Raw genomic sequence first — 23,409 nt, 5'->3', positions numbered from 1 at the left:
CAGCTACGGTCTCTACGTGAAAACAGGAGCCAGGAGAAAAGCAGCTGCTTTATTGAACAGCCTCCTGCTCTCTAGGATGCAGGAGCGGGTCTCGGGAGAAGGAAAGGGCACATATTCCCCTGCCCGCACAGCTGGCAGGCTCTTGGTCCTGGGCTGCTGGGGTGGCATCCTTGGATGAAGCAGGGGTCCCACGGCCCAACCCCGCCCCAGCCCTTAGAGCTCCAGGTGAAGCTGCTGCCTCTCGCACGGTTCTCCATTCGGCTCTCTGGCTCTCCCAAAGTTGAGCTTGTGAAATTCTCTCTTAATTTCTAGAAAGGTTTTGTTCTTTGTCTCAGGAATAATAAAGAAAATAAAAGCGGCCACTGTGCTGCATTCTAGCAAAAACACAACGAAGCAGTACTGCTGCAGGCCTTTCTGGAAGAAGCAAGAAAGCAAAACGTGAATCCACAGGGCAGGGCAGCAATCTCTTGCAGTTTTGCAAATGCCCTGTGGGCAGACAACCAGGGCTAGCTGTAGCCTCTGGCTACAGCCAACCAAGCCTCCTGCCCTGGTCCAAGGCATCCCCTCAAGCTGTACAGGTACATTGCAATTGTTTGGGAGGTCACTGAAGGCATACAAGGTAGCACACATTTGCATTTCTGGATTTGGCAGCAGCATTTCACAAACACATCTTCATTAATGCGCTTGTCAAACTTCTATGCTGAAATGAGGATGGTTTCTGAAATTGTTACTGCAGGAGAGAAGCTGGCAAGCACTTGCCTCTCCCACAGGCCAACCTCTCCTGATCAAAGAGATGCCCACAGGGTGGCACAATTTCCACCAATGCTAAATGGTAAAGAATGCCTTTTTTTTAGGCCTCCCTTGAAAGGGGTGGGAGCCAGAGCATATCCTTCTTGGGTGTCAGGCTTCATGTCAGAATCCTCGCAATCGATCACTTGCACCCTTAGTTCGCTTGCTTCGTTTCTGCCATTACAGTGATGGCGAGGGAGGGGAGGTTGGAAGGTTCACCGTTAGACGCAGATGGACTATTATCTGGCTCTCAGGAATGCCCAAGTTCATACCAACGTGATAACCAGAGAACATCTTTGGCACGCGCAAGAGAGATTCAAAGACAAGCAGGAGGGATGGGAGTGAGGTAAAACTGAGTTTTGGCACGCGCGGGACTCAGTTCCAGCAATGCTCTAGAGCTGTTCGGTACTTTCCAGTACATGAACTTTCCTTCGAACCTGCCTTGGTTGCAATGAAAGTTGCTTTTGTTGGGAACCGAGTACCACAGTTCTTACACTTCAATTCACTTTGCAAAGCTTATGATCGTAGGCTAAATACAGTGTTTAAATTCTGGGCCCCCTCTTAACGAGAGTTAGATAAATCCACATGAGGACAATCGAAACCCACCAAAAATCTAAAATCATTTCCACAAAATGTGAGTGGACCATAATGCCATGCTTCTCCTTTTGTACAGCGGTACCGTTTCTTTTGTCAGCACGCAGAGGGGGTGTTTTGATCATTTCTGTCCCTGACCCTCAGGGAGCCTTCTCAGCTGAAGAGGGGCAAAGCTGGCCACAAACGATCAAAGTAGCCCAAAGCACAAGGCTGGAACACACGCAGTCTCACAGAACCACCAACCTACCACGACAAAAGGGAAGAGCATTCCCACAGCGAAGAAGCTCAGCCAGCTCACGGATCCTGCAATGGCGTAAGCAGCAGGGCGCGAGGACTGCGTGAACAGCTCGGTCGTCAAAATGCTTGTCACGCCACCTGGAGGAAGGGGCCCTTGTTAGCACAGAAGGGGTGGGCATGGTGAATTACGGCGTAACAGGCCAGTTGTGGAGGATGCAGGCCAGTTCAACCTTCTGGTAGATATGACGGAATGTAAAACAGAAATAGCAAACAGGTGATTTGTCTATCTTTTGGGGGAAGTTGGTTTCAGGTCTACATGGAAGGATACAAATGGATGGATGCTCATTTTCATTCCAGGGTAGAGCAAAGGGCTCCAGTAGGGTCCTGTGCCAGAAGGCGAGGTTTCATGAATGGCGGCACCGTGTGTAAATCCACGTGGCTGGCAAGCGTCTTGGAAGGCCACCCCCACCCGCCTCCGAACTCCTTAGAGGCGCATGCAAGGCGAAGCAAATCTTTATTACGGTCACAGACCAGCATGAAGGGGTCTTGGTTCGTGATGCTGAGATTATGTAACAAGGACATGCCATCCAGGCTGAAAGAGCACCAAGCGACAATGACTCCTGGCTTTCTCTCCCCCGCCCCTAGCCCCCTTGCAGACATGGCTCTCTTCAGCTAGGCTTCCTCAGCCTCTTCCCTTTGGCAGGCCCCCCAGACTTGCGTGTGTTAATTTCACTATAATCATAAAAGGGGGATACCTGGTCCAAGCCCAAAGCTCAAGATGAAGGCAAGTATGCAGGCCGTGCTCAGATATGGCGCCCACGCATACACCTGAGGAGAAAGCATAAGATGGCTGGGCTGCATCTGCTTTCCTAAGTGGCAGGAGGATCCCGTGAGCCAAGGGGCCGGGAGGCGCTGCCGGGGCAGACGGTGCTGTGCGCGTGGTGGGCCTGGCTAATGCTCAGCATTTATAGCCACTGCAGGCGGGTGCGGTGAGTAATGGGCATGCTTCCCCCTTAGCCGGAAGGGGGAGGTTCCCCACCTACCTGGAATGTCAGGGAGAATGTCAGGATGACACACCACAGCGTCATAAGGGAATAGCCTCCCAGGATCAGAGCTCTCCTCCCCAAGGATTCGATTAGCAAGCCCTGCAGGAGGAGGAGGAGGAGACCTAAGCCTCTCCTCGCTCAGTCACAAAAGAACCCCTTTGTGGCTGCACGCAATGCTTGGATTCTGCTACTTACGCAGGTGAGGGCAGTGAGGCATTCGCAAGTCCCTGTGCCTAAAGTTACGTAGGGGATCTTCTCGGGAGGAATCCCTGTTTCTGCAAAGACGTAACTGGCGTAAAAGTAAATCTGACAGAAAGCACGACACAATGAGGAAGCAAAGTCACTGGAAGAGGATGCCCTTGGCTTGCCAACAGGGCCACCAATGGGGCGTGACAGCCCTTTTCTGAGCCCACGGAAGCAGCTTTGGAGTGCTGCTCACCAAAAACGGCATGCTGGCTCATCTGCCCAGACCCTTTCCTAAAAAGCTGGCATGGCCTCAGGTCTGCCTTTGGATCTTGCTGCCGATGCTCGGGAAAAGATCCAACACCATGCCTGTTCTGCTCCCCGGTTATCTTGGCCAGAGATGCTTGGGGACAGTGGCTGCAAGGAGGAGCTGAGCACCAACTGGGGGGGTGGGGGGGGGGACTATTCCCGTCTTGCTTTTGGCTCCAAGTCATCTCAGCCTGCAGGATAAGGGAATGTGTGTGCAGCAGGAGGTGGGTAGAGGCTCCTGCCAAGGGGTGCCCTGGCACTCACCGCATTGATCCCACTGAGCTGCTGGCCCATGGTCAGGCAGACAACTGCAATCAGCTGCCAACGGATGCTACGGTCAGCGAAGAGCTGCCATGGCTTCTTAGCCTTCTCCCCTCCGAGGGCAAAGCTCTCTCTCTGGATGTCCCCCATTTCCTTCTGGTAGCGCAGAGGGCCGTGGAAGCGCTTCAGTGCTGGGGGGAGAAATGGGGGTCAGTCTCCAGGGGGTTTCCCACCTGAGGCCACTTTGTCCCGTGGCAGCTAGATGCTCTGCTGCTCTCCAGCAGGAGCCAAAGCATCTCAGGCCACCCTCCCAGCTGCCGCCTCCCTTTTCTAGGTGTGGCTCTGCTAAGCTGGGAGGGGTTATTTGCCCGGAGATCCCCTCACCTTGACAAGGACAAGACTTTGGCAGTCTCCATTTCTTTCTGGTGGGCAGAACGAGCCACTGGCTTGGGGTTTCCTGGCCTGAAAGCAAGCGCTTGGTTTCCCCTTGGGGGTCTAGGGGGCGGGGCTGCCAAAGGCCTCAGCCTGCTCTACCTTTGATGCACTTGGCCTCGTCTCCTCGGTCAAGAAACATGAAGCGGGGGCTCTCTGGGAACCAGGGAAGGGTCAGGAGTTGGATCATGGCTGGTAAGCAACAGCTCAAGAGCAGGAAATGCCAGCACCCCTCTCCACCCAGCAACTCCCTGTGGGAAGAAGCAGAAGGAGCAACGCTTCAGGTCCCCAGGTGGCCAGCTGCCCCTGAACCTGGGGCCCAGGGGACCCAGAATCCAACACTCACCTTAGACCCATCACTTGTCCGGTCAAAATACCCCCTGTCAGGAAGATGGAGCTGCCCATAGTCATGGCCCCTCGAAGGTGTCTGGGGGCAGCTTCTCCTATATAGAGAGGCTGCACACAGAGTCCAACGCCTGAAATGGAGGAGGATCTCAGGAGCAGCCCCTTTACCACGGGGTTTCTGTCCCACAGGCACGGGTTACATTTCAAAAAAGTTCTGTGTAGCGGAGAGGCCTCCCCTGACAGAAGGTGGTCTTCAATTAATCGCATACGTGCCGCAGGTTGGTCTCTCACAGGAAGCACCCCAATTCAGTACCATGGATGAATCTTGGCTGCATTTTTCCAGAGACAAACTCCAATGCTTTACCTGCATTCATTCCAATCAGAAACCTCCCAGCGATGAGCAATTCGAAGAGCCCCGTTGGGAAGCTGGCTCCCATCAGAGTAGCAGCGAGGAGAGCGAGGAAGTTGTTCATCAGAAGAGCTCCTTTCCTACCGAAGAAGGCGGTAAGAGGAGCTGCACCGAAGGAGGGGACCAAAGAGCCGCTGCAGCAATTCTTGGCCGCCCACGGGAGGCTGGGAACGTGTCAGGCAGCAGGAAAAGCAAGCGACTCGGGGTTTCAAAAGAGTGGAAGTTTCCTCTCTCTGAAGGGCCCCCCTCTGGGTGCTGGTGCGCAGCTGCGGTTTTCTCAGGCAACCGAGAGGCTTCCTTCCCATCCAGCCACATAACGAAAGCCCATCCCTGCAACACCTCTTCTCTCTGATGGGGCAGTTCTGGCTGTGCTCCCCAGGGAATGTCGGGTCTGGCCAGGTCCTTGCTCTCCAGGGAGCAGTGAAGATCGAGGATGGACAAGGGCCTGTCTGTTTCCCTCAACTCTTTGGAGGAGGAGTTTCAGTTGTGAAAACTGTCCAATGAGCAAAGGAATCACGCCTCTTGGAATGATCACTCACCTGCCCAGCCAGCCAGCCATGCTGCCCCCAAGGTGGGCCCCAAAGAACCCACCTAGGGAAAAAATGGAAGCAACGGTGGACAAGAGAAGAGTCAGCGTGCTGGAACTCAGCTCGGTCTGGTAACGACTCTGCCAGGTGTCATTGAGGAACTTGTGGATGTGCTGAAAACCCAAAGGAAGAATGTGGGCGCTGCTGAGCAAGCAGTTCACTCTCCTCAGGTAAGGGTCTCCTGCACGGGGGCTGCCTGAGACCTCCCCACTCTTAATCAGGGCCAGAGCAGCACAGCTCTTGTGCCAGAAAGGTGCTAAACGAGTTGCTGAGAATCCACCTCTTTGCTTCCTTCCCCATCTTACAAAACTGACGCAGCCCTTCGGTTAGAGCTTGCTGCAGATGTACGTTCTGGGAAGAGTCATCTGCCACAGAAAGATCTAGCGTGCAAAGCACTTGTTCTGTGGAGGATGGCCATGGACTCCCCCCACTTTCTGTACTTGCTTCTGGCTCCTCGTTCAACTGGAAGCCCTGGCTGCAGAGGTACTCTTTTGGATGAGACCCCCCCCCCCCCCCCGATCTCCCTGGCTAGATGCTGCCTGCATGCTACCAAAAAAAAAAAGCTGTGAGAAAGCCTCTGCTTTTCAACGCCACCTTGTGAATTATCTCCTGAACTGCAGTTCAGCCTCAGGATCCTGCTCAGCGTGACCCAAGCACATGCTTTTGTTCTTTCACAGTTACTTTTCTTTTTAATTGTCCAAAGAGGCATGAAACGCTGCAGTAAACCAATCTTGCACAGTCTAACTAGCGAGGGGATCAGCTGGGAGGGGAAGTGACAGCTGCCTCTGCACCAGACCCGTTTGGCTTTGTCGCCAGCAGGCGCAGAAGAACCACCCAGCTTGGGCTGGCCTTTGCTCCAGGGAGGCTTCTCAAGTGGCGCTGGGGGAGTAGGTGTCACTCCGGACATCCCACAGCTTAGCATTTCTCCTCCAAAATGGCTAGACGGACTAGAATGGGGGACGCAGCGGAAGGGGGCTACAGCTGCCCAGCCAGCGATCCCCATGCAGTCCTCCTGACAACGCGGCAGCTGTTTAGACCTATGGCTTCCAGGACAAAATGTGTCCTGTGTCCAGGCAGGGGTTCATTTGGGTAGGAACAAGCCAGCATCCTCCCTCCTGCAATGTCCATCATCACCAGGCAGCAACGGCACTCAGGCCCTGGGGCAGTTTCAGCCCAGCTGGACATGGGGCCTTTTTCAAGTAAATCACGCACTGTGGAAAGACTGTGCTGGTCCATGCACATTCCCGCCACACTTTCCAAGAGTTGGATAAGTATGAACGGAAGAGTTTTCCTGCCATGTGGAGCAGCAACAAACAACCCTTCAAGGTGTTTTGGATGATGTTTTACCTGAGTGGGGGCACTGATGAGAGAAACATTGTATCCGTACTGAAAGGTCCCTCCAATTCCAGCCGCACACATAGTCCAGAAGAGGGTCCAGGTTGGGAGCTAGAGAAAGAAAGAAGTCCAAAATGCCGTGGTCAAGAAGAGCCGGGCTACCGGAAACCGGCCATTTTAAGCACCCAGTTCTGACTCAGAGAAAAGGCCTTTTCATTTCGTGGAGCAGATGACCAGGGCCATCTGAAGCCAGGGGTGGAGGCATTTTTTGTTAACCGAGCCACTGTTTTCTCCAGCCTAGGAAGACTGCATCGGCAGAAGGAGATGACGGCCTATTGGTGGACCATCAGTAATTCCCTCAGTTCTGAACTACGAGGTGGAAAGCCAGAGATAATCTTTTACTCTATAAATTATTAACTGCCAAAGAACGAATAAGACGAGTCAACCACAAATCAGTCGAAGAACATCATGCCGCTATTTCTTCCTTCCGCTAGCTGTTTGTGGTTCTTTCTCTGCTCAGCAGCCTTCGCGCTCCTTACCGTCGGAGCTCTCCTCCCGGGTCAGTCTACAAAAGCTGGACGTCCAAAATTCTTGCCTGTTCACGCTTGCGAAGAGCTCCTTTGGCTACAGGGGAGTTCTCACTTCAGATGGTTTAGGGTTAGGGTTGACACGCGGACATTTCCCTGGGCTCTGATGTGTCAGAAAACAAGGCAGGGCGGGGGTGGGGGGCAAGCTCCCTTTTTACCGACCAGCTGCAATATTTTTCCAGCTGAGGCGGTGGCAGTTAAGGGAACTGCCCCTTAGAAAATCCCAGAGCAGCCAGCTGTTCCCAGCACCTGCGCAGACACCCACAAGGGCACCCTTTCTACCTCCTGGGGGACGACACAGAGAACCCCACGGAGGGTTTGCAGAAGCCAGAACCGGAGGTCAGACCTGGTTCAACACAGCCCTGACAGCCGGCAGAACACCTCTGCGCCCCACCCCCCCGACGCAGCCCTTCCAGCAACCGTCCTCCCGAGGGCGGACAGCCGCCCCTCGGCTGCGGAGAGAGCCCGGGAATCCTCCTCGCGGCGGCGGCGAGGCAGACGGACCGTCTACAGAGCCGGTCGCTCGGCCTTCCCTCCGACATCCCGCTCTCCTGGACTCGGAGGCCGCGCTTACCCCGCCCGAAGCGCCAGAACCGTCGTAGGGGTCCGCCCGGAGGCAGCGGAGTTCTTCCCGGCGGGGGGCTGCTGAAGGCGACGGAGGAGACGCGCGGTCGAGCTGGGCAAAGAGAAGGAAACGCCGTCGCCAGGAGCGCCGCGGGCCGGGGCGGCTCCTCAAAAGAAAGCGGGGGGGGGGCGCCGTTTCCCTCACAGGACAGGGGAGAAGCGCGCCGGAGGCGGGGGGAGGTGCCCGGGATGGAGAAGCGGCGCCGGCGGGGCTCTTCTCCCCGCTCCCCCCCGGAGCCCGCGGGAGAGACCCCGGACGACGAGGGAGGGCGCAGGGTCACGCCGGGGCTCCGCTGGCGGTGGCGCCGGCCCGGGGGCAGCGCGGGCAGCGTTGACCGCCGCCCGCCACCGCTAAAGACGGCGGCCCGAGGGGGCTGCTGCGGCGGCGGGGGGCTCCGGCGCTCGGCCGCCGCCGGGGGGGCGGGAGGGACGCCCCGGGCGAGCGACGCGCACGGGGCGGGGGCCGGGGTCGTCCGGCGCCGGGGCGCCCCTTCCGCCCGCCGCCCTTGACGCGAGGCGACCCTCACCTGGCGCCCGGCGCCCCAGCCGGCTCTGGCTCCGGCCCCGCTGACCAGCGGCTGCCGCTCCATGCTGCCTCTCAGCCGGCCAGCCGGGCGGGGCAACGCCCTTCCTGGCGGCCCCGCCCGCCGTTCCCGCTCCGCGGCCCCCGGCGCCGGGACGCTCGCCGCGGAGAGGGTTGCGGCGCCTACGACTCCCGGCAAGCCCCGCGCTGCGGCCCCGTCACGTGCCGGCGTCTGCGGCGCGCCTCGGTCACGTGGCCCGAGCCCGCCTCGCGGCCTGGCGGCGGAGCGCCCGCGGCCCCGAGCGAAGCGCCCCGCCGCCGGGGCCGCCATGGCCTCCGGGCCGCTGCCGAGCGCGTTCCCGCCGCCGCTGTCCCCGCGCCCCCGCCCCCGCCGCCTCGCCGCCCGGGGGGCGGCCAGGCCTCCCCCCTGCGCGCCGGCCTCGTTGGTGAGCCCGGCCGGGACGCCGCTGCGCGGCGGGAGGAAGCACAGGATGGAGGAAGAGCCGGAGGGGTGAGCGGGGCCGGGCCGGGCCGGAGGCAGGCAGGCGGGGTGTCCGCCGCGGCGCCGGGTGCCAGCCTGTTCGCTGTTTCCTCCCCAGGTGCCCCCCGGGCAAGAAGACGGCGGCGGGGTGGCTGTCCTGCGCGGGGGCGCCCCCAGGCCCGCCGGAAGCGCCCTGCGAGGAAATGGAGCAGGCCGGGCCGGAGCAGCAGTGTGAGGCTGCCCGCCGGAAGCTGCGGGAGATCGAGGACAGGTGAGCCGCTCTGCCGCCCGCCCGCCCACAGGGGCCGCCCCCTGCCCCGCGCCCCTCTCACGAGGCTTCCTCCTTTCCATGCCAGGATCACCGAGGAGGACGAGGAGGAGGAGGGCGAGGACGACGAGGAGGAGGGACTTGCAGGCCAGCCTGAGGGCCACCTGCCCACCCTGGTCCTGTCCCACACGCTGCAAACTGGACTGAAGCAGGACTACGAAGGAATCTTGACCAAGAAAATCATTGAATCCATGTATGTCTGGTGGTCGCTCCCAAAAGGGAAGGGGGGGCTGAATCCCAGCCACCTCACGCAGCACTTCTGCCATTGCAGCTGCCCCCTCCCTTGCAGGGGCCTTGGGTGGGGGTAGCACACCCGCCCCAGGGAATGGACAATGGGGTGCTCCTGGAGAGTGGTTTTTGACCCTGGTGCTCTGTCTCCCTCAGGAGCCGTCCATCGATGGAGCTGGTGCTGTGGAAGCCTCTCCCTGAATTCCTCCCTGAGAAAGACGATTTGGCTTGTATTAAGACCTACAAGCCATTGGTCCCGGAAAGATGCCTTGGAAAGCGAGCAGCCCTGGACGCTGCCTTTCCATCACAGACAGCCGAATTCCTCGAGCAGCCTGAGCAAGCAGAAATGCCGTTGGCCCACTTTGGGGCAGTTGGACCGAGTGGGCCTGCAGAAGAAGAGATGGAGCTGTAGAAGAAGGGAAAGAAGCAAGCTGCTTCACCTTTACTTTCTGAGCAAGCAGAGACGCTGCAGAGATTGGAAGGTGCAGTTCTGCAAGAATCCAGGGGTTTACCTATAAATCCAGAACATGGGGAAGGCACTTTGGGGCTCCAGAAAATAACCTGGCTGGTTCTGTGCATGCACCTTGTCACCTTTTTACACAGTGAGATGCCAAATCTTGTGCCCCGTAAGCCTTGTTTTCTTGGAGCACCAGTGTACAGTTTGGATCTTTTTTGAAAGGGATCCTGAGAAATCTGATTGCTTGTGACAAATACAGTGTTCGTTTCTGCTGCAGCCTTTCAAAGTTTGGGCTGGGTGGGCGAACCTGAAGCTCCTGTTCTAGCCCTTGGCAAGGAATGTCTATTCAGGCCTGGCGACACAGCTCCTCCACCAGCTCAACTCAACATCAGTCAGTGGCATTGACTTGCGAATTCTGTTGTGTGAACCATTGAGCCAGGAGTGGCTCCTGTTGGCGGAGGCAAAACCCCCCTTTGCCCTGTAGTTCCTTCTGTGGGGGATCTCGGGGCACTGGCAGCACTGAAGGAAGTACGTCATGCCTGTGGCAACCTAGCTGAGCTCAGCTGCTGGTACATAACGTACCAGTTAAAACGTCAGACTGCCTAAGCTGTCAGGTTGTGCCCTTCTTTTAGCTTCTTGTGTGCCCGAGGAGCCAGTTGGCAGCCTAGGGCTCTGAAGCTCTTGCAACACCACCGTAAACGGAAATTATTGGCGGAATTTTTATGCCTCAACCCTTGTCAGGAAATAGCTTACCTAAGGAAAAGCTCAAGCTTTACAAACTGCCTGTCAGAAATCCAGAAAGGGCAAACTTGATTTTCTTTTTTTCCGTGAAAGAGGGATGATTGAAAGTAGCTTGTGTGTCTTGGGTTCTATTTTCCATTTTCTGCAGATACCTTTTCTTGGACCCAATGTATCAGCCTTCATAGCTAATAACCTTTTTTAAATTTGAGATTGGACAAATCTTTAAAATGTTACATAGATCTCAGTAAACTCGTTCTGATAATGTTGACAACTGACACCTTAATATTGCTACTTTGTGAAGTTGCCTTTGCTTTTAAGTAACTTTTTTCATTCTAGCAAAAGCCTTTGTGCCTCTCTCTTCTGTTTGTTGAACAGCAAGCCCAAGCCCCTTTAAAAGCTTGTAATAGAAGTTTGGGAAGGAGCTGGATGGCCCTTCTATGTTCTGTGAGAGGTCAGAAACCAGCCCATGCTATGTCCCAGGGAGAACAGCTAGTGCCAAGTGCCCACAGGATTGGAGCTGGCTTTGCTTACGCCCTCCAGAATCCAAGTAATCTGACTGCCTTTTCTATCAGAGGTGTTTCTGATTAATGCTGGTTAGACTTTGCTCTGGTGTGGGAAAGGGGAAAAGGATTTTGTTCCTTAGACTACACATAAAGTAACATTCCCAATCATTGGATTGGCTGCCCTTGAAATTACCCAATCCCCACTCACAGAGAATAAAAACCTGCTTTTTAAGTGTATCCAAAAGCGTAATTCTTTGAGTGATAGATGGGCACTCATTTGTTGAACAAGAATTGCTTGTGGGAATTCTGGAAGTGTTTTGTTGGATAGTTAATATGGGAACCAGCAACAGTGCATTGTGGTCTGTCTGCTATTGGGCCAAATCACAATTTGTACGTCAATAAACTTTTTTTAAAACATTTGTAAAATGTTGCATGTTGCTGACAAGTGCTGAAGATTTGTCACTTTAACCTTGCTGTAATCAGTTCAGCTCTCAGTGGCTTACATAGTAGAAAGCTATGAAGATTACTTTGAGAGGGGGTGCGCTGCAAAATCCCTTTGACCTCTGCTAGATCTGTTTTGGCACATTGTGAGCTGTCAGGGAGTTGGGTTTAGCCTCCTTCTATGTCAGATCGGAACAGACAAGGTGGCACACTGCTATAAACACCTGAGAACATTGACAATGTTCAGCTATTAGTGACAACAGAGGCATGTTGCTCTCAGGCCATGGCCCACTGATTTGTTAGCTCATAGCATATTACTAGTGGCAAAAGGCTCCATTGCAATGAAACTGTACTAAATTGTGTCAGATGACGATGGGCAACAAAGTCCTTGGCTGTTATGCCTGGCTGCTGAGGTAACCTTCTTGCAAGCATGATTGCATCACTCTGGCTGCAAACTATTATGTCAGATGGGGAAGGGGCCTTGAAATGGGAGGCTTTGCCAGACTCTTCGTGCAGTTTCAGAAAGTCCAAAGGATCAAGTAATATATGTAGCCAGTAGCCATGGAGCAGATGCATGCTGGTGCAAAGGCGCCCTAACCCTAATCCTAGAAGAGTTTCTAGCTAAACCTTCTCCACTCCTATGTGGAAATAAAGCTGTATAGCCCTGCTTATGTAGGGATGAGACATTTGCACTGTAGCTTTCTGCATTTTCCCCCTTTTTCTGAGCGAACCTTTGCTGCCACCTCCCTCCCACTTTAGAACAAGGGTAGGGAAAAGACATCACTTGCTCTGCATTTTAATTACAGCAAAATTTTAAATATGCTGCAGGAAAATAACTTTCAAAAAAGTAATATGTGTATATTTACACAATATTTCAACCCCCCACCCCCATTTATTTACATGTTGAGGGAAAGCTGCTGAGAGGGGTTAGCAATTTCTTCCTAAGCAGGATCCTTTCCTTCCGGCAAGGCTGACTCAGTGGCAGTTTCATTTCTTGGAAGGGCTATGGAACACCTCAATTAGGAAAGTGCCGGGCAGAGGCAACATACAAAAAAGGAAGCAATACTTAAGGTTCAGATGAAACACTTTCAAGAGGGATGTTCTTTCAAAAGACCCTGTCCATCTGAGTGCGGTCCAGAAGCTGAGCGTGTGTCACACGCTAATCAGCTGGGGAAAGAGCTCCTTGGCAAAAGCCTCCTCCCAGCTGCAGTCTGTGTCCACAGGAGAGGACAGGTCACTGAATGGAGAGGGTGAGCCTTCATAGCCTGAGTCGCTGGCTGCATCCAGCAGCGAGGGAGGCCTCTGGTCTGAGGAGAGCAGGTGGGAGAGGCCCAGATCAGGCAAAAGCGTATCTGCAGGCTCCTCCTTCACGGAGATGGGGGCTTGCAGGGGAGGAGAAGCCACCACTTCCTCCATCAGCTTGCCAGTCTGGCTGGCCGCTTCCGATATGATCTCCAGGAAGAACGGCTTGGTGTACTCGTGATCGAAGCGGATCAGTTCATTAATGGTGTCCAGCTTGGGTGGTGTGGGCCCCAGAGAGGGACTGGGGGAGGCTGGTAAGGGACCAGCTGCTTCTCCACACACTTCCTGCTGCAGCTTCTCAAAGTAGGCTCCCTCTGAGTTGCTGTAGTGCAGGAACAGGTCTGGATCCAGACTGTCCAAAATGCCCAAGAGGAGATCAGACTGTAAGAGAGGACAGACCCCGCCCCCTTTGCTGGTTAAGACAGACAGTTCAGAAGACCCCCCTGACCCTCATGCCTAGTCCCAGGCCTGGATGGGAACAGCAGCAGCTACTTTTACCCACCTCAGCATCTGAAGAAGCCAAGCTGTCTGCGCCCAGAGGGAGGCCATCGGCTGCACCTTCGTCTTCCTCCTCATCCTCCCCGCTTTGGAGGCAGAAGACTGCTGGGCCTGTCCCTGCTGCAGAGGAACACGTAGTCTAAGTGCTGCAGACTCAGAGGACCCGGTCTCTGCCCCAAGGGCGAAGCTTGCTTCCTCCTCCTCCTCCTCCTCCTCCTCCTCCACCACCTCCTGCTGCTGCTGCTGCTGCGGCGTTTCCACCTGCGGGAAAGAACCGTCGGTGAGCCGGGCGGGGGCGGGGCCGTGGCGGGGCCTCCAGCCTGCCAACCCTCACCTTGAGCGAGGGGAGTCCGAGACGGAGGCGCAGATCCTGGTTCTCGCGCGCCAAGCTGTCCGCGCGCTCTCGCAGCCGCCGGTTCTCGGCCAGGAGCTTCTGGTTCTGCGCGAGAGAAAGAGCGGTGAGAGGGCGCCCGGGCGGCCAGCAGCCCCCCACCGCCCCCGGGCCGCCGCCCGCCCCACCTCGGCCTCCAGTTCGACGGCCTGCCGCTCCAGCTCGCCCATGCGCGCCTTCTTGCGGTCGCGCGCGCTCTGCGCCGCCACGCGGTTCTTCAGCTTCCTGGAGGGGGAAGAGAGGGGGCGTGAGGGGCGTTCGCGCCGCGCCGCGCCGCGCCGCGCCCCCGGTCCCGGTCTAACCGGCGCAGGGCCTTCTCCTCCGGGCTGAGGTGCGCCAGGCGCTGCCGCTTGCGGGGCGGCGGAGAAGGCGAGGCGGCCCCGGGAGCAGGCGCCGAAACCGTCGACGCGGCCGGCAGCAGCAGGAGCCGCGGCGGCGCTGCAGGGCCCGGCAGCGGAGCCATCCCGGCAGCGGCCTCTTCCTCCTTCGCGGCCGACGGGCCAACCGACCCCCAAAGCGACCGGCTCCGTCGGCGCCTCGAGCCGTCTGCGCTTGCGGGCGTCCGCGGCTCCCGCGCATATCTCACGTCGTGGCTCTCCCCAATTGGCTGCCGCCAGGAGACACCCCCATAGCGCCGCTTGCCGATTGGCCCAAGGCAGGCAGGGGCGGGGCGAGGGGCGGTTGCGTCAGGGGCGCTGACGCAAGCCCCTCGCCTTCGTCGAGCGCCACGCTGGCCGCTGCGCCCGCGCAGCCGCAGAGCGACGCCGGCGAGGCGGGCGAGCAGGCGCGCGGGTGTCTTCCCGCGGTCCCGCCCTCGCTCGCCTCGAGCGGGGCTCGGGCGCCCGGTCTCCTCGAGGGACGCCGCCGAACCGGTTCCTTCCGGGAAACGGCGCGCCTGCACATCCCGGTTGGGCGGGGCCCCCTGCGGCTGGGCCCGGGGCGCTCCGGCCCGCGGAGCCCCGGGGCCTTTCCTTCGCAGGCCCCCGATCCTTAGCCACGACGAGAGCCCGGCATGAGCTGCGTGGAGGAGGGCGCGGCGCCGCGAAGAGCGAAGCCGGCGCCCTTCTAGGACAGAGCTCGGCCGGGGCCGAGCCGAGCCGAGCGAGCCGGCGGCAGGCCCGAACCTGCGTGGGTGGGGCGTCGCGGCCAGCCCTTGCTGCGGCGGGTGGGAGCCGGGGGCCTCCCGCGCTCTGGCCGGCAGAAGCCTCCCACGGGGGCCGCGGGGACGGGGGCCGCGGCTGTCGCCAGCATCCGGTCGTCCGCCGCGGGATGCCGCGTCTCGGCGTGGCCGAGGCGGCGGCAGATTCCTGGGGTTAGCGGCCCGCCTCGAAAGGAGCGGTCCCTCTAAAGCCCCGAGCCAGCTTTTTCAGACCGTCTTCTGCCGAACACACCACACGTGTTCGCGTCAGCGCTGTTTCTGTTTTGCGGTGCTCGGCCCGCAGTTCGTGGTGCTTCAAACGGGCGTTTTAAACATATGCGAACATCTCAAGGGAACGGGAGAACCTGCCAAGGGCAGGGATCTCGCTGTCCCAGGACCAAAGCCAGCCTTCCAGCCAATGCCTTGCTGCGTGGCACGCGGGTGGCACGCACCGCGTCCCGGCCTTCTGCGGAAAGGGGCATTGCTCTCCGGCCTGTTTATGCAATGTCTCTCCCACCGAATGCGTGGCCCGCCCCGTTTTTAGTGGACTCTGGGCGGGGAGGACGCCAAGCCGCCCGAGGGAGCAGCGCGGAGCAAGAGCCCTTGCGGTGCTTGGCGCGCGACCCGAGCGGCGCGTCCTGCGCGGCCAGCAGAGGGAGCAGACGGCTCTGGGCGGCGAACGACGGGAAGCGGCGGGCTGGCGTAAGGCCGCAAGCCGCCCTGCCGACCCGTCCTCCCTGAGGCTGAGCCTCCGCTCGGAACTTCTCGCACCGCGGGGGTGGGTGGGGTGGGGCGGATCTCCGCCTCTGGGGCCTTCGGCCTCGGGGGGCCTGAAGGCCAGCTTCCCGCCTGCTGGCCGGGCGGGCGGCGCCGCGGGAGCTGCCTGGGAGCTTGGAAATCCCGCTCGCGAAGAGCCGAGAACTAAACCGGCCCCCGCCGCGCCCTTAAGTCGGCCGCTGGGCAAAATGGTCGAGAAAGCCCACCCGCGAGGCCAGAGGGAAGGGCTGCTCCGTCCCCACCTCGGCCCCCCGTCTCATTTTCTGACGATCAAAGACCACTTCCCCAAAGAAGGCTCCCCTGACCGCCCGAGACGCAGAGCCGCAGGTTCCCACGAAGGGGGTCCCCTTGGAAGCCGGTGCGGCCGCGGCTCCCGTTCCTCTCCAGGCAGCCGAGCTGCGGAAGAATAACGGGGGGGGGCTCGCCCTCCAGCGCCGGCACCGCTGATCGGGGCAGGGGGCTGGGGCGGGAGTTCCTTGGCATCATGAGGAGGAGGAAGAGGGGGGGCACCGTAGCGCGCAAGGCGCGTTGCCCTGGACGCTGTCTTCGTCCCGGCGCTCGTAGACGGCCGCTCTGCCGCCCTGGGACGCGGCTGCGGCTGCGGCGTGCGCTTCCTCCCACCGCCGGATCCCCCTTAGACTCCAAAGAACCCCTGCGGGGGGGCACCAACCCGCCCCCCGCCCCCTCTTTCCCGGCTGGCCGAGACTTCGGGTCCTCCTCCCCGCCCAGGCCGCCCTCCACACCAGAGGCGAAGCCGCCCGCCGGGCCTCGCGCCGCCCGGCCAGGAGGCGGCGGCGGCGGCGAGGCGGGCCGGAGGCGGGGACAGCCGCGGCCCCGTCACGTGGAGCGGATGAAAGGGACGCGGCGGCTGGGCCAGGAGGAGGAGGAGGAGGAGGAGGGAGCCGCCGCCGCCGCCGCCCCGCCGCCGGGAGACGACGCGAGGCCGAGGCCGAGGCCGGGCGGGAGGAGGAGGAGGAGCCGCCGCCCGGCGGCGCAGGGAGGGCCGGCGGCGCCCGCAGAGCGATGCGCGACCCGGGCCGGGCGCCCCCCTCGCCACCGCTGCCCGGGGCCGGCGCGGGGGGCCCGCCGGCACGATGAGGCCGGGCCCGGGCCCGCTGCTGGTGGTGGCGCTGGCGGCGGCGGCGGCGGCGCTGGGCCGGGAGGCGGCCTTCGTGGAGGTGGTGCTGTTCGAGTCCAGCCCCGGCGGCGACTACACCACCTATACCACGGGGCTGCAGGGCCGCTTCTCCCGCGCCGGGGCCACGCTCAGCGCCGAGGGCGAGATCGTGCAGGTGAGTGGCGGCGGCGGCGGCTCAAGATGGCTCCGGGCCGGCGGGCGCGGCGGGGCGTCTGCGGCCTCTGAGCATCTGCAGAGCGCGCGGGCGAAGGGCCGGGGGCCGCGAGGCGCCCGGGGGGGGGGGACGGGCGCTCCTCGGCGGGCTGCCTCGGTCCGCCGGCGACCGCCCGGGGCTTCGGGCGTTCCGGGCAGCCTCCCCGCGGGGCTCAGGCGCTGCTTGGGGCCCGGGGCCCCGGAGCGCACGGCTGGCGCAACCGGGAGGGCTCTCGGAGCGCAGCGCCTCTGCCCCTCGCCCTGCCGCGTGGCCGGATCGTGGGGTCCTGCTGCTGTTTTCCGCGGATGGGCTGGAGCGGCCCCCTCGGCGAGCGCGTCTGGGCTTCTGGAGGGCCTCGGTCGCGCGCGATCGCCTTCCGGAATCCGGCCTCGAGGAGATGGGGCAGCGGGCCTGCAAGAGGGCCGGCGTTCCGGGCGGCCCGACTCTCGGAGGGCAGGCTGCCGGCGTTTCCTGCTCTGCGGGTAGTCACCCTGGCTGAACCCGGGTTTCAGTTCAGGGACCTGGGAGCCGCGTGTGTACTGGGGGGTGGGATGCCCTGAGCCCCATCCATTCTGACTTGAAAAGGAAGTATCTGTGCAGAGACCCCCGACTCTGTGCGCTTGCCACAGGAGTCTCTGTTGGGCTTGGCCTGGTGGCGGCTTTTCTGGGCGCAGGAGGGGAGAACGTGGCCCTGTGTGATTGTGGGTGCCTTTCTCTGCTGAGCCTCATTTCTCACCCCCCCCCCCGCTTTATGGCCATGCCCTGGAAACGTGCCCTGTAGACAGGCGGGGGAACGGGGGCCGCAAGAGTGAGGGCGGAGCTGTTGGACGGGTCATGGGCCCTCCTCCGAGGGGCAGCATTTGCCATCAGGCGGCCAGGCCAGGGTTTTGCCCTCGGAATAGAAAAGCTGGTGTTTGGGTGCGTGGGGAGTGGGTTCTCGAAATCAGCCCTGCAGAAGAACGGCTCCGCTTCACAGGGAAGCAGTGGGCTTGTCGAGGAAGGACTGAGGCAGAAGTCACTACTCTGAGGCCACCCCGCAAGGGGTGCTCCAGCTTTGAGAGGTGCTGGGTCAGAAAGAAGTGTTACCCAGTGTCCCTGCAGAGCCCAGGGGCTGCCTTGAGAGAGTTTAATTCTAATAACTTGCATGAAAATTACACAATCACTTTATTAAAAATCATCTACCAGTGAACTAACTAACTCCCTCCCTCCCTCCCTCCCTCCCTCCCTCCCTTCCTTCCTTCCTTCCTTCCTTCCTTCCTTCCTTCCTTCCTTCCTTCCTTCCTTCCTGTGAACGCAGCTTCTGGGGTGCTCAGCCTCTCTCTGTTTCTCTCTCGGCCTCAGATCAGAGGCTCACATGTTGAAGCCGGCAGTGCTAGAGGCTAGTTCCTATCTGTGTGACAGCATTTTTAATTTAACAGGACCAGCTTTGATCTGGCATATTTATAGACAGCCTCAGATCACTCCAGCTTGTACTTCTTTATACTGTAACTGAAGTTCTTCCTTTCATCTTGAACCCTTTGTGGATGCGCTGTTTATTTTGGGCACTGTGGAAAATGGAAGCGGAGGCAGGAATGAAAATGAGGCAAGAGGCCTTTTCAAAACTATATCCCTGCAAGCGTGAATGTGGCTGGATTGGAATACAGTGGGGCACTGTGGCGGGAGAGGAGCCTCTCAGAGTTGTAGTGACATGGCTGCCTGAATCTAGTCGGGGGGTTTTCAGAGCGCCCCTTGTTTTTCTTGCCAGGAGCTGCAGCTCTGGGCTTGGCTAAGGAAGGGGCTGCGCGTTCCCTGTCCGAACCTGACTGCTTGAGCAGAGTCTCTCTGATGCGGTGTCAGTTGCGTAGGTGAATGTTGGGGCTCAGTGGGCCTGTGCTTAGGGGTACCGGGCTGCAGAGTCCTGGCTGAGGAGGCCAAGTAAAGGGAGGCTTGCCCTTCAAGAGGCATTGCTACAAGGAACTTGGCTGGCAGCGCAGCAGGGAACTGCTTGCGGGAGAATCCCGGAGAGCTCAGGTCGAGATGCCGGGGAGCAGAACTGCTCTGGTGTGGGGTAGGAGAGGGGGCCACATGTCTCAGCTTCTTCTGCTTTGAGAGGCTGCGGATGACCCTCTCAGAATAGGGAAGTAATCCGTTTCCTTTTCCTGATAACTGTGTGAGGTAGGCCAGATGTTGAGCAAACTTAAATCCAGTTTTTCCATGGCTTTCCATCAGCTTGTTGTCATGGAGCAGGAACATTGAAACATGGCTGGGCACACGCTTCACTTAGCTAAGCCAGAGCATGGTTGGTTTGGTTTTGGCTTAGCGCATCAGGTGAACTCAACCATTGTGGTTTGTAAGCCAGGATTTATGGCTCAGAAAGTCATAGAAACTACCAAGTGTGGCCTAGACCCTGTAGGGCACGTGTGGCTGTCTGCTTCCCGCTTTTTAGCTGTGGGTCAGGTACCCTGGTGTCTTTTTCATTCCCTGCGCAAATAATATTTTTGGTCAGTGGGGTCCCAGTGCTAGTTACATACAAAGCAGTCTCAGAGCTACGATTATCGCCATCAGCAGTACCAAAGCGGAAGGCCATCGGTCCAGTTCCAAGATCCAAGCGGAGACCTTTGCAGAGCAGGGGAGAAGGAAAAAGTCTCTGCCTCTGCCAGGAAGAGGGAAGGTGCCAGCCTGCCTCCTGCGAATGGCACTTCAGGTGCAGGATGCTGCCTCCCACCACCCTTGCCCTCGCCCCTGGTTGCTCATTGCAACCTCTGTTATTTCTGATGTCAGAGGAACTGGGACAAGCCCTCCAAGGCTGATCTGAAGCTCAGGCTGATTTGGGCGAGAGCAGATGACGAAAACTTGAATTCTTGTGCGGCTGTGTCTGGTGGAATATTCTGTAACGATGGCACGAGCTTCGCACAGGGTGGTATGCTGGTCTTGTACTGATTCAGCAAGTGAGACAGTTGGGTTCAGCCTTTCATTTCTGAAAGGGTGCACAGGTTGCAGTAAAAGCTAAGAGAGTGGTGTAAGCGGTCCTTTGGGGCAGAAGAATGGGCAATGCCTAGTAAGAGAGCAAACTGTGTCAGGAGCAGTGAGGAAGACCTACTGTGGCGGAATCTTTTGTGGGAGGTGCAGAGCATACATTGTGGATGCGGTTATATATTTCAGAGCACCTTGTCTGGGGTTGTGTCCAAACACAGGAATTTCCAACGTTCTTAACCTTGAATCTTGGAGGCTGCTGGATGCACTGTTGTTTCACGCACGGGAGGCTGGGCAGGACTTGTCAAAATGAAGGGTTTACTCGTGGGCAGAATTGGTAGGCTTCTTGAGGAACGTGAACAGGCGCAGGGGTTCTGGGAGGTTGGCGTGCAGAGCGTTGTCGTAGGACCTTATGCTGGAGCTTTACCTTGCAGCCCCGTATGGCAGTCTGACGGAGGCAAACGTCCTGAGACAACGCAAGGGCATTGTTGCTCCCTCTGTTGCAAGCAAGGAGCGAGCAGAGGAGGAGCAGGGGAGTGTTATCCCCTTCACAAGGGTGAGCATCTAGTATCGCGGGCTGGGAGGCATCAGTGGCCAGAGCTCTGAATTAAGCCGAGCCCTCGGGCCGTGGGCGTGGCATCTCTTTCCCTCACGGTGTGGACAGATCTGCGGTCTGCTGGGGCCAGGTGGTTTTGCCAGTGCAGTGGGGACAGAAGCATATTCTGGACTGGGGCCATTTGGGCCAGTCCAGAATATGACAGTTGTGCAGCCATAACAGCATCAGCCAGAAGTCTGGTTTCCAAGTCACAGGAAGTGATAATAGTTGCGGAAACAACTCTGCCTATGTTAATTCATGCATTGTGATTGTTACTCTTGTAATGTAACATTGCTTATTATTTATTATGTTTTTTATTATCTCTAAAATCACCTAGATTTCCTCCAGACTGAGGTGGAGATAAATCACTTTAATAGTAACAAGGATAACAATAATTTCTGCTTTGATCAGACCACACCTCAAGTTCTGGGCATCATGCTTTAAGAAGAATTGGACCAACTGCCTCAAGTTCAGAGAAAGGCAGGGAGGAAGAGCAGGGGGTAGAAATAGTCCTGTGAAGAGAGGTGGAAGGAGCTTGCTTGCTTAGCCTCTCTCTTCGACTGCGGGGAAATCTGTAGTGCACTTCAAATGTGTAAAAGAATGCAGCGCAGAAGAGGGTTATCCCTGTTCTCCATTGCTCCAGAATGCAGGGCAAGGAATTTTTGAGAACAGATACTTGCTGGGGGGTGGGAGGTGGCCTCAGTGGCCTCTCTCAGCTCTTTATTTCTGTAACCCAATGAAGGACAGAACCTGTTGGGATCAGGCAAAATGGAAGGTGTTCTTCTGGTGCCAGCTTTTGCCCTTAGTTTTGCTCCCTGTACTGTCCACTCCTGCTTTCCAGAAAGGCATCTTCGAATGACTGCTGAGCTAACTCCTAGGTGTCTTTCTCCTGTCACCTTGGTTCTTGGCATCGTTACTGGAGGGGAGGGACAGCACATGATCCTTGGCTATCTCTGGATGAACCTTGGCCTCCTGGCAAAAGGTGTGGTTTCCCCTTGTGGAGGAGGAATCCTACAGGGGCTCTTGCTTGGTTCCTCTCTCTGTCTTCTACTTGGCACAAGTTGCAGCTAGTCTTTGACTTATGAACAGAATTGGGACTGGAACTTCTGTCGCTAAGTGATGTGGTCATCAACTGAGTCGTGCCCAATTTTATGACCTTTTTTGCCATTGTCGTTAAGTGAATCCGGCTTCCTCCATTGACTTTGCTTGTTGGAAGCCCCCTGGGAAGGTCACAAATGGTGATCACATGACCCCACGATGCTGCAACCATCGTAAATACATGCTGGTGGCCAAGGGCCTGAATTTTGATCACGTGACCGTGGGGATGCTGTGACAGTCATAAGTGTGAGGACTGGTCACAAGTCACTTTTTTCAGTGCCGTCATAGTGTCCTAAAAAGGGAGGGGGTTGTGGAGCACCACTTTGGCTCTGGAATGGAGGTTTCCTCACCATAGTCTCAAGATTGGTTCCACTTGGGGCTGGCAACATACAGGGGCTCTCCTTACCTGCTCTGCAAGAAGCAAATGGGGAAGGGCAGGACCATGGGACCCAAAACCTTCACCGATACCAGCCAGATAGTGAGGCAGGCAACACAAGGCTTTCTGGCAACCTGCTGGCAGAGAGGGATTGTTGGCACAGTCAAAGGGCTTGGGCACAGGACCCAAGGAGTGTTTTTGGAGCTGGTGCTCTCACTGAAGTGGTAGATTTCTAAAGCTCTCTGAACTCCCAGCCAGTCTGACTATTTATAGGGTTTCTGCAGGAACTGAGGTCTCGCCTTAGTCACCAAGCTGAATTTCTGAAGCGCCACACCAAGCTGTCTGAGCCTGGTGAGAGCGTGGGCAGTCATCTTGGCAGCTTTTCAGCCACATCAAGGGTGGCTCTTTTGAGGCCCCCGGCCGCCTTCCCTCTTTCCCTTCTCCGTGGCTGGTGATAGCGGGGGTGGAAGACGCCTGCCCTCCAAGGGTTAACACCCAGGGCTCTGCAAGCAGCTGGCCCATTGCACTCCTTGGTGGGCTGTACAAAAATACTCCTGCTTTGAAGTGTAGTAAGAGGTGGTGAAGGGGAAAATCTGGACTGACCTGGACTCCTGGCTGCCTCCTCCCCCTGGCCTGGCGGACGTGATGGCAGGACTGAGCCAGACGCTGAGCCACCCCCTCTCTGCTGCCCCAAAGCACCAGAGCCACCCACTACTTCCTTCCTCCTGCTCTCTCTCTCCCTCCCTCTCTCTCATGTTGGGCAGCTGAACTGGCAGGGAAGTCAGTTGGCGGGAGGGGGCAAGGCTCACCTGTTTTCCTGGGGACGGACTGCCTGCACTAAAGGAGCACTGGCGGGAGTTTCAGGAGATGATCTGCTTGCTGGCGGGTCCCTGTTCTGATGGGTGCAGGTTGTGTGGGAAGCGTCTGGCTCCTGCCCTGAATGCTTCTTGATAAGGTCCAGTCCTGAAGGCCATGTTTGGAGAGGTTGTGGGGTTCCTTGTGGCTGTGAGGAATTCCTGGACATTAGCGTCTTGGCCTGTCCATGTACTGGTCCTTCTAGCTTGTTGGCCCAACCTGTGTGGGTTCTTTGCCCCACTTGCTGGTGTCGTCTTAACCTTTGGCACTAGCTAAGCTTCTCCTAGCTTGGCACTTCAGCTGCCTCAGGCAAACGTGATTTGGCTCCCTCTTTAACACCCAGACAGTGCTGTTTTTTAGAACAATGGTGAGAAGTTTCCAGTGGACCAAATGTAGCCACTAGGCTGTGTTGGCTTCCATGAATGACGCTGGCCTGCCATTCTTTGTCAGAGGAGAGCAGTTTTTGAGGGTCAAGGGTTTGCCTCTTAGCCGAGATCCTGGTTAGAAGCTGTTCTCTAAGAACTTTCATCCGGGGAGTAGACACAAGGGAACGTGCTCTCCCAAGAGATCTGCTTCAGGCATCAGGAAAAGTATCTTGTTCACTTGGGTTGGGGAGCAGGGCCATTCCAGCTGTTTTTTTTGCAAAGAAATGGGTT

At 57.9% G+C, this 23,409-nt stretch overlaps 4 protein-coding genes across 6 annotated transcripts in view; 2 read left to right on the top strand and 2 right to left on the bottom strand.

Annotated features, from left to right (window-relative positions):
- Window positions 1–35: 35 nt before the first annotated feature.
- LOC103065363 (solute carrier family 2, facilitated glucose transporter member 11-like) lies at window positions 36–8,401 on the bottom strand. 2 transcript variants are annotated; one of them, XM_088135016.1, is made up of 13 exons: window positions 8,266–8,401; window positions 7,689–7,790; window positions 6,540–6,638; window positions 5,145–5,305; window positions 4,561–4,685; window positions 4,198–4,327; window positions 3,954–4,102; window positions 3,423–3,610; window positions 2,862–2,972; window positions 2,664–2,765; window positions 2,376–2,448; window positions 1,631–1,758; window positions 36–414 (listed from the first exon to the last, which is right to left on the bottom strand). In XM_088135016.1, the coding sequence occupies exons 1-13, from the start codon at window positions 8,326–8,328 to the stop codon at window positions 214–216; spliced, it is 1,632 nt and encodes a 543-aa protein (XP_087991142.1). In that variant the 5' UTR covers window positions 8,329–8,401; the 3' UTR covers window positions 36–213. The 2 variants fall into 2 exon arrangements, with proteins under 2 accessions (XP_087991142.1, XP_087991143.1); XM_088135017.1 differs by lacking the exon at window positions 8,266–8,401 and adding an exon at window positions 7,067–7,217.
- On the top strand, window positions 8,327–11,418 carry CCDC117 (coiled-coil domain containing 117). Its single transcript, XM_088135022.1, has 4 exons — window positions 8,327–8,772; window positions 8,861–9,013; window positions 9,099–9,263; window positions 9,455–11,418. Exons 1-4 carry the CDS (start codon window positions 8,327–8,329, stop codon window positions 9,708–9,710), a joined length of 1,020 nt encoding a protein of 339 aa, XP_087991148.1. The 3' UTR covers window positions 9,711–11,418.
- A 1,368-nt stretch (window positions 11,419–12,786) lies between these two features.
- Window positions 12,787–14,201, bottom strand: XBP1 (X-box binding protein 1). The gene is made up of 5 exons (XM_088135020.1): window positions 13,934–14,201; window positions 13,760–13,856; window positions 13,575–13,679; window positions 13,245–13,501; window positions 12,787–13,123 (listed from the first exon to the last, which is right to left on the bottom strand). The coding sequence occupies exons 1-5, from the start codon at window positions 14,092–14,094 to the stop codon at window positions 12,934–12,936; spliced, it is 810 nt and encodes a 269-aa protein (XP_087991146.1). The 5' UTR covers window positions 14,095–14,201; the 3' UTR covers window positions 12,787–12,933.
- Window positions 14,202–16,449: 2,248 nt separating this feature from the next.
- ZNRF3 (zinc and ring finger 3) overlaps window positions 16,450–23,409 on the top strand; it is a 29,480-nt gene continuing 22,520 nt past the window's right edge. Inside the window, exon 1 of one of the 2 annotated variants that reach the window (XM_088135011.1) lies at window positions 16,450–16,838. In XM_088135011.1, coding sequence (XP_087991137.1) covers window positions 16,641–16,838 — 198 coding nt within the window. In that variant the 5' untranslated portion in view covers window positions 16,450–16,640. The remainder of the gene's footprint in view (window positions 16,839–23,409) is intronic. The other variant, XM_088135012.1, reaches the window with a different exon arrangement.

Source organism: Python bivittatus, unplaced genomic scaffold, assembly GCF_059951505.1.
Source record: "Python bivittatus isolate LINGU-HERP-01145 unplaced genomic scaffold, Pbiv_v1 ctg000100_np1212, whole genome shotgun sequence".
Classification (NCBI taxonomy): domain Eukaryota; kingdom Metazoa; phylum Chordata; class Lepidosauria; order Squamata; family Pythonidae; genus Python; species Python bivittatus.
The sequence above is the reverse complement of the archived record's forward strand: the minus strand, read 5'-3'. Positions and strand labels throughout refer to the sequence as shown.

Excerpts from the sequence above, each read along its gene's own strand:
- CCDC117 (XM_088135022.1), top strand. The coding sequence starts at position 8,327 with ATGCTGCCTCTCAGCCGGCCAGCCGGGCGGGGCAACGCCCTTCCTGGC. Across the intron at positions 9,014-9,098 it reads CTGCGGGAGATCGAGGACAG|GATCACCGAGGAGGACGAGG; the intron begins GTGAGCCGCTCT and ends TTTCCATGCCAG. Across the intron at positions 9,264-9,454 it reads AAGAAAATCATTGAATCCAT|GAGCCGTCCATCGATGGAGC; the intron begins GTATGTCTGGTG and ends TGTCTCCCTCAG.
- LOC103065363 (XM_088135016.1), bottom strand. The coding sequence starts at position 8,328 with ATGGAGCGGCAGCCGCTGGTCAGCGGGGCCGGAGCCAGAGCCGGCTGG. Across the intron at positions 7,791-8,265 it reads GCTGGGGCGCCGGGCGCCAG|CTCGACCGCGCGTCTCCTCC; the intron begins GTGAGGGTCGCC and ends CTCTTTGCCCAG. Across the intron at positions 4,686-5,144 it reads ATGGCTGGCTGGCTGGGCAG|GAAAGGAGCTCTTCTGATGA; the intron begins GTGAGTGATCAT and ends CTTCTTCGGTAG.
- XBP1 (XM_088135020.1), bottom strand. The coding sequence starts at position 14,094 with ATGGCTCCGCTGCCGGGCCCTGCAGCGCCGCCGCGGCTCCTGCTGCTG. Across the intron at positions 13,857-13,933 it reads GAGGAGAAGGCCCTGCGCCG|GAAGCTGAAGAACCGCGTGG; the intron begins GTTAGACCGGGA and ends TTCCCCCTCCAG. Across the intron at positions 13,680-13,759 it reads CCGTCGAACTGGAGGCCGAG|AACCAGAAGCTCCTGGCCGA; the intron begins GTGGGGCGGGCG and ends TCTCTCGCGCAG.